General features: G+C 33.8%; 1 protein-coding gene across 1 annotated transcript; it reads right to left on the bottom strand.

The window, feature by feature from the left end:
- Nucleotides 1-1,828: 1,828 nt before the first annotated feature.
- LOC133297952 (GBF-interacting protein 1-like) lies at nucleotides 1,829-8,922 on the bottom strand. Its single transcript, XM_061497187.1, has 9 exons — nucleotides 8,730-8,922; nucleotides 7,948-7,991; nucleotides 7,434-7,533; nucleotides 6,379-6,511; nucleotides 5,355-5,962; nucleotides 4,647-4,875; nucleotides 3,862-4,150; nucleotides 2,720-3,157; nucleotides 1,829-2,503 (listed from the first exon to the last, which is right to left on the bottom strand). The coding sequence occupies exons 1-9, from the start codon at nucleotides 8,896-8,898 to the stop codon at nucleotides 2,213-2,215; spliced, it is 2,301 nt and encodes a 766-aa protein (XP_061353171.1). The 5' UTR covers nucleotides 8,899-8,922; the 3' UTR covers nucleotides 1,829-2,212.
- Between the last annotated feature and the right edge of the window lie 3,297 nt (nucleotides 8,923-12,219).

Below are 12,219 nucleotides of genomic sequence, written 5' to 3'. Positions count from 1 at the left end.
GTAGGCAATCTAATATTCAGTGGAATTGAGTATTGGAATGTCAGTTTACACAACATTGAACTTTCAAGAGTCTCAGGAAAATATGAATAAGCAACTTCCAAAGCCAACACTGACTTCGTTAAAACCAATAAGGACACATGCGGATGTAATTATTAACGCCGTTGTCTGACTGATAGAATCAGTGAGTATTTGGGAATATTTGAGATTCAAGATACATATGAGCACTCCTGCCACACTCTGTAGTTTAATGGGTTGAAAAGGATCACTTATATATATATAGAATAAAGTGTGTGTCATTTTAAAGGATGTAAAGTTGTGTCATTTTAAGAGAGAGAAAGAGATAGATAAAGGGGAAGAGAGAGTTGACAAAAAAAAAAAAAAAGTGTGGGTCTCACCTCTTTGTAAGAGTAAAAGGATATAAGTTGTGTCATTTAAAAAGATAAACATTTTTTCCACACATATATATATATAGGGAAATAATACTCTCATGTCACATGAGATTACATTATTTTCCTACACAAATTCGTTTTCCGTGCCAATTAATTTTTCTTTTCTTTTTTAATATAAAACATGGGACCCACATTTAACTTTTCTCTACTTTTTTTCTCTCCTACAATCCTACAACATAAGAAAAGTTAAACCCATATATATATATGAGCTTTATTAGTCTCCTTTTATAGGAAAAAAAAATTTCTTCAGCTGTAGAGACAAACCAGCAAAGAGACCCACCAAAAAAAGAAAAAAAAAATTAAATGGACCCGCATCATTTTTAAGTTAGCAAAAAAAGAAGGGTCAAGATCATTTTACATCAGTGTAAGTTACATTCTTAATCTTGTCCATTGATCCCACTTATATCTAAGGGCTCTAAATTTTTAGTAATGTGAGTCATTGGGTACAAGTGGATCAATGGTCAAGATTGAGTATAAAACTTCTAACTCTTACATCGGTGTAAGAATATCCTGCTCCGGAAAAAAATCTTGTTTTCTTTCACAGAAGAATAATAAAGTCATATATATATATATGAGACAGGATATTCTTACGCTGGTGTAAGAGTTAGAAGTCTTACACTCAATCTTGAGCATTGATCCACTTGTATCCAATAGCTCATATTACTAAAAAATTTGAGCCGTTAGATATAAGTGGGATCAACGATCAAGATTGAAAGTGTAACTTACACTGGTGTAAAATGATCCTGACCCTATATATATATATATGAAAAATTATTTTCGCAGTTTGTTACAAAAAAATTTATCTGTCACAGACAAACAATGTACTCCTCCTCAAAGTATATAGACAATTTTTTAAACAAACTCCACTACATGAGATTCTCTCGTTTTTTGTAGGACCAAGACCAACTGCTTTATTTGTGAAAATAACACACTTACATCAAGTCATCAACTGCAAAAAAATTAAACCGATGTCTATAACTGATTTTTCCTTCTTTACCCATCTTTTTATGATTATTATTATCTAAGACTCTTTCTATTTTTAATAAAAAATATATATACTCCTATAATACTGAAGATATGCTCCAAATCAAGGGGCAAAATGGAGGTAAGAAAAGACTTTAGGACTTTCGGATCAAAAAACATCCACGTGCTCATTCTCCTATGCATGATCGAGGAAGGTTACTGACACTATAAAGGGCTACGATTAAGATTATCAAGTTAAAAGTCCCCCTGAGCTCAAAGAAAGCACGTAAAAAATTTGCAAACACTGCTTTAACCCATCATTCACATGGAGGGAGACATGCACTGAGCTTAATGGGGGAAAAACACATACAATTCTCATTTACCAAATAGAATTGTATAATTGAATGTCTGGTGCTATCAAAATGTATTAATATACAGGTGAGACACAAGAAAAGAAAAACTGATAAATCTCACCAACTCTATTGAACTCTTATCTCCTATAATATTACTAGGATACAAAGTTTCATATAGCAACAACTAAATGTTCTTTCAAGGGCAAAAGGAACAGGTGACTTAAAAATAACTAAAACCTCCGGGGGGGAAAAAAAAAAGAAAGAAAGAAACTATCACCCCTCAAAATCGTTAGGATCAAATATATCCACCAAAATGGGTACTGACTTTCTTCTTCTTTGGCCGCAATTCTTATTTACACTCAGATCAGGCCAGTGTTCCATACATCCTGGATTTGAGCACATCCTATGTGCATTTGTAACTTATGCCAAAGACAAATGTTTTCAATCCTAAAAGTTAGAATTCCAATTGACCTGTGCATGCTGGGGCTGTTGATAAGCACCTGAAGGGGGCCCTACAGTTTCAACAGCCCCAGCCACTGCCTGAGACTGTTGCAAAAGGGTTGAGGGTGAAGCTACTGTCTGCCCAGGTTGATGATAAATACCAGCAAATGCCCCATGAATATTCTGTGTTGGGGGAAAGGCGAGATGTCCATGTGGGGTAAGGTTATACAGAGAACTAACTTGCAAGCTGGATATATCTTGCCCTGGTGCAGGTACCCACACAGCAGAGCCTTCACTCTGCAAAAAGTTAAAATATAAAGATAAACAAACAATTATAATAACTATGGCAAAAACCAGGAATTTGGATGGATGTTGATCAAGTGACATAAACTACATAATAAAATAAGCTAGATGATATTGAAGCCAAAGTTCCATATAAATAACAGAAAGATGATCTATTATATCAGGAAAAAAGAAAGGGTGAAACAGAAACATAATAATAAGTGAACCAACCAGCTGTCCAGTTGTATAGATCTGATTTTCCTTCAACTGAGATACTGCCAGATCATCATTTCCAGAGGTGCTTCCAGTATTCACTGTTGGACTAGGAGCATATCCAACTGGTGGGGTGATAAATGGTCCAGAAGGAATTCCAAGATGCGCCATATTTCCGGCGTTTGCTCCGGCCTTGAATTGAGGGAGAAATTTGATTCCTGCAGCTGCTGCTGCTGGTAGATACATGTTGCCCACTGATGGCTGTTGAGGGAAGCCATTGTGACTCAGAAATTGGTGCATTGGTGACACATAAATTGGGGGGTAGTAATGGCCATATGGGAAGAAGTTAGGAGGGTAAGGCGGCCTGAAAATAGAAACAGATTGTGGAGATACAGGTATAGAGCTCTGTAGCGGTGGAGTTGAGCTAGGGCTAGACACAGTCTGAGAACTTGCATTCTACAATTAGAAAAGGATAATCGAAACATAAATAAAAGGAAACAAATACAGTGCTAATTGCAAATTCAATAAATCCAAAGGAAACCAAACGATTTCTTCAAAGAATGAAAATAAAATGTAATGCCAAACTTAATTTCATGTACCTAAAAAGAGCATGTTGGTGCCTTTTCTAATGGCAAAAGCATATGGAAAACAACAATTCTTCTAAAGTTCATAACTATAAGACAATCAACACGGAGAAAGCCGAAAACATACACAACAGAAAAACCAATAAACCTCAAGCAAATCTCCAACAAAATAGACAACCACATTCAGATATGATCATTCCTCCATAACTCACACTGAATGCCACATGTTTTCCATCAGGAAAAAACAGGGCAATAAAATGAATGCTCCAGTTTATGTACATTCTACATAACTAGTACTAAGTGCATGCATTTCAGGAATAATAACAACTACTATTAATAATAATAATAATAATAATAATAACAACAACAACATGGGATTAATTGGAACCAAGCCATTTCTTTTCCCTTAATGCTGAAATCATATCATAATAAGTGCATGCATTTCAGGAAATTACACATAAGCAACTAGTTTTTAGAATGAACAGACAAACAAAGTTAGGAGGATCTTAAAACATAAGGAGGTTTTAAAATTAGTAGATAGATGAAGATCTTAAGAATTAAGAGATGGAGACTTACAACGAAGTTAGGAAGGCGAGATGTTTCTTGTGCCTGGGATCCCTCAAATTGAACTTGCTGAGACCCTAACATGTTGGACATGAAATTCAAATCATAGTTTTGAGCACTTTGAACATTCGGAATTGGAGGGGCCTCCTGAGCTAACAATACCTCCTGCTTTGGCTGAGCACTCTTTGAATCAGAAACAATTGTAGAATTTTCTAAAGCTGGCGTCTTTTCAATCAGATAAGATGTAGATTGTGGATACTCAACATGGTCACCTTGTGCAGACAATGATGCACTTTGATTACTACATCCAAACATGAGATACCATTAGAATTGAGGTTACAGAAGCACACCATCATAAAATAACAAGAAGAGAGATCAATCAATTCAACCAAGAATATTAACAGAAGTCAAGAAACAATCACCCAGTCCTATGATTGCCAAAGGGTAATGAAAGAGGTGTGATACTTTCCCTGAAGAGAAATTTTCCACCTTGCCAGCACCCAGCTGAAGGAACAGATAGATAGCACAGGTTTCGAACCCAAACCCTTCCCCACCATAACCAGAGAGGCATTCTACAACCTCACTGTTCACCCAATCCTTTTGGGGCCATAAATGGATAATAAAATTAATTAAGAGGCATCATGATTATACCCTTAATGAATTAAGTTTGACATACGGAGACAAAGCCAAGTTGACCCAACCAAGCAGCATTTACACACCATTGTAAAGGCAACGGGGGAAACAACTAAAATTTAATATGCACACAAAGGCACACAGGCAGCATATGGATTACAAACCTAGAAGTAGCAGTTTCGTCACTCCCTGGAGAAGATTCAAGAGCAGCAGTGTAATTGTCACCACCAGCTCCACTGCTAGAACTATCTCTCGGACCAAAACTATCAAAGCTTCCAAATGTCAGACCAGTTTTTAAAGCCTTGGGTACTTGGAAATGGTTTGGAAAAGTAACATGCTGTCTCAACTCAGCTGAAGATGGCACACAAGCCTCAGAAGCCTCTAAGGCAGTGACTGTTTCAGAAATTGATAAAAAAAAATTACATGATTTTCTTTTCTTTTTTATTTTACGAATTCTTGCAGTAAAGAAAACAACAGATAATCTCAACAACTAAAAATTGGAGATTAAGTCATGGAAGTAGAATCCAGACATGAGTGACTGATGATAGTTTAAATTAGAGGCTTAGAACGGTTCTTCCTTAAAGTACTTATTGTAAATGTTATTATGCTCCTATACTTTCAGGGGTTCATTTCCCTGGCTTATTTTTTCCTAAGATACCTTTTCTAAGGTTTTTGCACTTTTTCTTCTGAGAATTTACACTGTCCTCCTTTTCTATACTAGGAAACCCATAATGCAATCCATTTGATAAATTGTTTTGAGCAGAAAATTAAGGAAGATTCAAAACCAATAACACAAAGTGCCCAGAGGGAAATGGATACGTACACCAATCCTATTACTCATAAGATTTAGCAAACAGAGAATGAAATTTTACCTAGAGGTGACTGGTTGTCACAACTGGATGTTGACCTCAAAGAATCATTACATGATAGAGAGGGTGAAAACCGTGAATTCTCAGATAACTGATTCTTTTCAACTTCATTCGACTTGTTTAAGGCCTTATGTTTGCTTGTTGCATCCACAGAACTGGATTTTTCGTTCTTGGATGATGGTAAATCAACAGTTTCAGGAAGAACAATCTTGTTTCCTTTAACATGATTTAGTTCAGCAGATATGCACTGATTCCCAACTTCCTGATTCATTGCACCACAGACACCATGATTCTGAGAGATAGGTGGTGCCAGTACAGGATCCGAAGAAGATGAATAGACAACAGATACAGAAGAAGATGGAAGTTGATCAGAACTTGATAGGGACTTTCCTTGGTCAATGCTGGTAGCTGAGCCACAGGTTTGAATAGGGGAAGAGGGTGAAGCAACAACATCTTGAGGCTGGACATTCTCTATATTGTTAGCGCCATTAACAGCTGGACTGCTTTCAGAGACACTTGTGCCACTACCTACGAGAGATTGATCAGCTAAACCATGACGAGAACTCCCATTGGAATGATTAACAGGACCATTAGCTGCAACAGCTGAAACTCTAGAATTGAAGAAAGGCAATTTTAAAGAGGATACACGTAAGTTGTAACTCATAGAAAACTAAGCAATGAAGCCAATATACAACTGTTACGGTTAGGATCCATTGGCAATGGTGTAAAGACATATCATACTTACACCATTGAAAAACTCATCCAAAATAAGTTTAAGCAATCCAAGGGCCACAGAATCATGAGATACCATCACTTTATCATGCATACCAACTTTCAAATAAATTGGTTATTCGTAAGGAAAATAAAGTAGTCAATGATTTCTTATTATACGTTAATCTCAAGAAATAATGAAAGAATAAAAATTATTTTAATTAACAAGAATTGTTTATCAATTATCAGCTTTTCTTTTCTTTAGTCATGCATTACTCTGATAATCAAATAAATAGGAGAAGAAAAAAGAACAAACCTTGAGGCTTGAGATGTAGAATTATTTTTTGTCTTCTCTGAAACTGGCTGAGTAGAAGGTTCACGTCCTCTCTCTGCAATGTGATTGACTACATTTTCCCTATGACTAGCAAGGTTCCTCCCACCACCACCATCTAAAAGGAGATATTTGCAAGGCAAGGTAACAGCTAACAAGTCAACATTTAAGGGTTTTAATGGGTTAATGCAAAAGAAAATTGCAACAGCATCGAAAGCTAAGAGGAGGGGAGGGGGAGCTATATCTCATCCCGCTGGAACCAAAATGCACTTAATGTGGTGATAAAGATCATGCAGCAGTGGATAAATGCATAAATTTCAAGATTTAATTAAAAGATCTGGTTAAGAAATCATATTGGAGGAAAGAATCATGTAAGTGCAAGGTTATAAGAAAGCACACAAAATTGATGGCATCTTATTTTATTTTGGAGAAAGATGGTTTCCAAGTGACCATTTGTGTAAATGTGTGTGATGGGCTGTTTACACACGTATATGAAAGAAAAAGGAAACGCATGGGGACTGGATTGAAGGAAGTTCGGCTTAATAGCATCAATGACGGAATAAGGGGAAACTAAGAAAACAGAAGAAATGTAATCAATAAAACAGTGGGGAATTTGGTTAGTGCAGAGAATTGGGAACATAACAGATATGACAAGTGGCAAATAATGAATGGAGGGTAACGTTCTAGTGTGGTAGAGGGAAATGATTCTGGTGTGATTGAGGATATGTGTGTGTGTGTGTGTGTGGGGGGGGGGGAGTTTATACAGAGGGCGTGGAGAAGAGTTTGGAGAATGATTTCGGGTGGCCTGAACAAGACTGCTATCTTCAGTGCCTGATTATACTTGTTTTGGTCTTCTTTAATTTTTCGTTAAGGTTGTAATTCCCAGGGAATCCTGCCTCTGTTGAAGGATTGGAATCCATTGTTAAATAAATAAAATTACTGTTTCTTCAGTTTCTATCGAAATGGCTCTCCATAAATGATCCAAAGGGAAAAGAAAAACAAAGGCTAAAGTCAACCCTTCATAAAGCAGAAAATCATACCAGAAAAATTGGAGGAATAGCCTGCTGAAGCACCCCTTCTCCCCCTCCCATGACCACCTTGTTTTAATCTAGAATCCTCTATGCCCCTGTTGCTCAAGCCCTACAATGTTCAATTGGAACACAAATTCAGTGACAATAAATATCAGAGAAAATAGGATGCAAAAAAAAAATACAAGAATGTTTACTTTACTCGTGTACAACTAGACTTATACACATTAAATGACACATACAAAGCAATCACATAACTAAACCCAGATGTTTTCCTCTCAGTAAGTAATATTGCATGATTACACACTTCTAACATGCAGGAATCAGATAATAACAATAGTATACATATTTAGACATTCCAATGTAACTTTCTACTGATCAACTCATTAAAACAAGATATTGAATAAATATTCAGCAGGCTTAAACTCAACTTACATGAGCAGCAAATATGCAACTGCTGAAATATAAACATATAGCAACTAAGGGGAAAAAAGTAAAGAACTTTGAAATGGGGCAAAAAATGCACCTCCTTCTTTCGGTCACGTCTCCTTTTAACCTCATGAAAAGTATCTGCAATCAATGAATTAAATAAATAATTATCTCAACAAAACAATTAATCTAGAGATCATGAAAAAGCGACATAATCGTAAAAATGCCTTAAAAATATCTCTTCTCAAGATACAAGTTAAGACAAACGAATGTGAAGCAAGGAATACTTAAGCCATTAAATTAAGCGTCACTCTTGGAGTGAGGCAGATATCGAGAATGAAAATAATATTAGATTAAGCACTTCAGCCATTTCCTCTTTACAGAAAGAAGGTCTAGGAAAACACATCCTGTAAGCAAGGATGGCTTTATATCAATGCCATCCAAAACAAATTGGATTAATCACTACTCTCAACACCAGACAGATGAATTTACTAACTTTCCCTTATAAACCATAGATACAAAAGATAGCACTAAAGTAGTAATATACAATTTCCATGATCAGTATTTTCCCATACATTAAACTGTAAAAAACTAAAATAAAAAAAATAAAGTAAACATTCGAAGTTCAACGAGCATTGAATTGATAATAATAACTAAACTTCCATAATCCGTAAAGTTTCTAACTTTCAAACATTATCTTCAATTTCCCAATAACCCAATTAGGTAAAATCAAATATAATTTTTATTTTTTTTAAAAAAAAAAAAAAAAAGACTCAGTATTGTTCATGTGAAAAGCTCAAGTTTTATGCATATGATTTATACACTACTATGCATGTTAAAATATTATAAAAGGAAAAAAAAGAGGGGTTTAAGGAAAACCTAAATAGAGAAGCTTCTGAGCAGTTTCATTAGGATCCATGGAGCATTCCCTGAGGACGGTGTAGATTTCATCGTCGGTGTGCAGCTTGCCGGTGATCTCTCTGATGTCTTGGATGGTTTTCCGTACATTGTTGGGAATCGGAACCCTAGACACACCATCGCTGCTCATGCTTCTATCACTATCTATGATTTTTCTTCTGCAAACAGAAGAAAGAGAGTGTGTGTAACAGAAGAGGAGAAGACAAAGACCTTTAATAATAAATAGCTCAAATTTCAAATTAAAAAAAAATATTGGAAATTCAACTTGATTTTCACTATACATATAAAAAGAAATGAAATTAAAAAAAAAGTAAATACCATTTTTGTCCTCAGCAAATTTTACCACACCTGTTTTAAAAGGTCCATTGTGGTCCCTAAAAAATTCAAAATAAACTCATTTTAGTCCTTTTAGGGACTAATATGGGTCTTTTCTGAATTTGTGAGGAACCAAAATTTCAACTAAATGGGTCCATTCTAAATTTTTTAGGGACCACGATGAGTCTTTTTATTTGCTAGGGACTAAAACGGACGTCGTAAAATTTGCTGAGGAGCAAAAAGAATATTTACTCTTAAAAAAAAATTGCACACTATTATGAAAGAGGAAAGAGTTTAATTAAGTAGCATTAATGAAATTACATATCTTTTTTAACATTCGTGGACCAATTGACCATGTTTTGAAACTAAATCTTTACATTAATTTAGTCCCATTTATTAGAAGTTTTATATATTTTCTATGGGTTTTTAGTTTACAATGTTACATGAACATTATTCATTATTTCTGCTCATACATTGAGAATTTTAATTTTCTTTTTCTTTTTCTTTTTTTTCTTTTAAAGTGGCCCACCAAAATCTTTTCTCTATAAAACTATTATTCATTTTTCATATAACATAACAAACTAAAAGCCCATTTTCTATCTATCATTTAAAAAGTACATAAATAAATGTAGGGGTTGCATTTTCTTATGCAACATCAGAGGAGCTTTTCTCCTACACATACAATCAAGTGGGTCCACTAGTTTAAATAAAAAAGAAAATATTAACACTAAAATCGAGCTCTCACTAACATGAGATAAGGTTATTCCTACAACATAAGATTTATTTATCCCATAAATGTATATGTAGGAGTTGCAGGTGTATTAGGAGAATATCTACTCCTGAATAGAGGTTATCTCTATTATTTTCATTTATAAAATTTGAAACTCCCAAAAAATTATAAAAAGAGTTTACAATTTTATTTTGTGTATTATTTATTTCTCCTTTTTCTTTTTTTTTTGGTATCATATTTCTCCTCTTTTCTTTTCCTCCCCTTTCTTTCTTGCCATCCCACTTGTTGCATGCGATATTATACGTGATGACACACCTTTCAAACTAGGCTATCTAGTACTGGCAGAGCCACACCAAAATTTTAGGTGGTGTTAAATTTTTTTAACATATTAAATTATTAAAATATTTATTATAATTACACAAACTGAAAAAAATTTACTATAAATTCTAACATAGTTATTTAAATTATGTATTAAATAATATCACGTAACATTAAAAATTCAAATGAACAATTATCAATAATTATATATCAAAGCAAACATATAAAAAGGCACTAACCTTTTCGATAAGCATTTTAAACATAAGAATTTCACTTTCCTCTCATAGCATAATAAGTAGGGGATATGTTATTTTATCTACCATTTTTTTCGTCTACCTTTGTCTATCACTCTCCAACATCGTTAGATCAGAATCTTAATAAGAAAAAGAAATAATAAATGTAATTGAGATTCTGATCCAATGGTATTGAAGAGTGGTAAGCAAAGGTAGGCAGAAAAAATGGTAGGTAAAATAACCTATCCCAATAAGTAATGGACCAAGCATTGTCCTAAGGATATGAAAACACACAAATATAATAAATATATGTTTAATAACATTTAATAAATAATTTAAAATATAATAGAAAAATGCATACCTAAAATTGTAAACAACGCTTTTTTAAACCGACAAAATCTTCAAGGATAGAATCTCGTAATTCTTGAATAAGTTATTTTGTACTTGAAACTAATTGTATATCATTCAAAATATCTTGAGATTTTTGTTGTAATGCTTGAAAAAGAATTTCAGTGATGCTCATTATCTCTTTCATCAAAAATAAATTAAAGATAAATTTAAAGGAAGTGATCATCTTATAAGCTGCAGTAGCATCTCCTCTTTGAGAGCAATTTGAGCCTTCACTACGAATTATTGTAAGTAAGTAGCATCTCCTCTTTGAGAATAATTTGAGTCTTTATTATGATTGCAATTGTAAGTCACAAATTAAGGCTTTGAAAGTAATTTTAATTGATGGGTTAGGTAAAAGGGTTTGGGTATTGGGTTTTATTTTTCTGATTGAAAAACATAAATATAATTATATTTATTTAGGTGGTGCCAAATTACAAATTTAATCTTAGTTAATTATAATTAATTATATATTTATATATAACAAATAAATTTTTTTAAAACCAAGCAGGTGTCAAGGCACCTGCTGGCATAGGAGTGGCTACGCCACTGCTATCTAGTGCTCTAGGTCTTGGAATCCTTGATTGAGAGTTTATTCTATGTTTTTTACAAGTTCTCTATTTGGCCATTGATGTCTCAATTTACACATCTTAAAAGTGTTTCTTCTAAACTTAAATGGGATGGTGTCTCGTTAGCTTTTCTCCTTAGGTTTTTTTGGCTTAATTAGATACAAAAGTTGGTTGTAGAATCTACACATTCAGTGGAAATCATGTCTTCCCCGTTGATTGGATTTACTACATGTTCTTAACAAGTTTTTAACTCGTTGAGAATAATAGTTATTGTTGTAATCTTCAAGACCATCTCACTCAAAAATGGCAAGAGAAGCAAGATCTCATCAAAAGAGAAGTGTTAGACCTCATCCATAATTCTGGAGATAATATCATTACCTTGTCATGGTATTAATTTTTAAACCATCTATACTTTCTTTATCTTTGTCTCTCATTTTTGTGTATATAAATCCTTTATAATTGAAAGAACCAAATTTCTTAATATTGAGCAACCTTCATAGTCTTTCTTGTGATTGACATATAAAGGTCAAAAGTATACTATGTGCTCTAAATATTGCAGTATTTCTTCAAACATTTAAACCAAACCCTATGGCTTATAAAACCAATTCAATGTGTAATTATTAAACAATTAAAAACCAAATCAAAGTAAAAAAAAAAAAAAACTACCACTTCTTGGTAAAAAAGAAAACACAAATCTCCTCGTATTTGTTACTTATGCATCTTCTGATAACAATGTCATTAATCAACACAAGAGTCTTTTGTTTCATTCTCTATGGAAACTACAACAAATGTGAAGTAACTCTCGTTCATACCCCTAGCCATAGCAACTAATAATTGTTATTCATTTGTCCCTTTAAAGTGTTATCCATCTAATTCAATGATATGTTTAAAACTAGCCA

This window comes from Gastrolobium bilobum, unplaced genomic scaffold, assembly GCF_033153095.1.
Source record: "Gastrolobium bilobum isolate Gb01-03AN ecotype WA unplaced genomic scaffold, APGP_CSIRO_Gbil_v1 utg6197, whole genome shotgun sequence".
Taxonomy (NCBI): domain Eukaryota; kingdom Viridiplantae; phylum Streptophyta; class Magnoliopsida; order Fabales; family Fabaceae; genus Gastrolobium; species Gastrolobium bilobum.
This window is presented reverse-complemented; position numbering and strand designations above follow the sequence as displayed.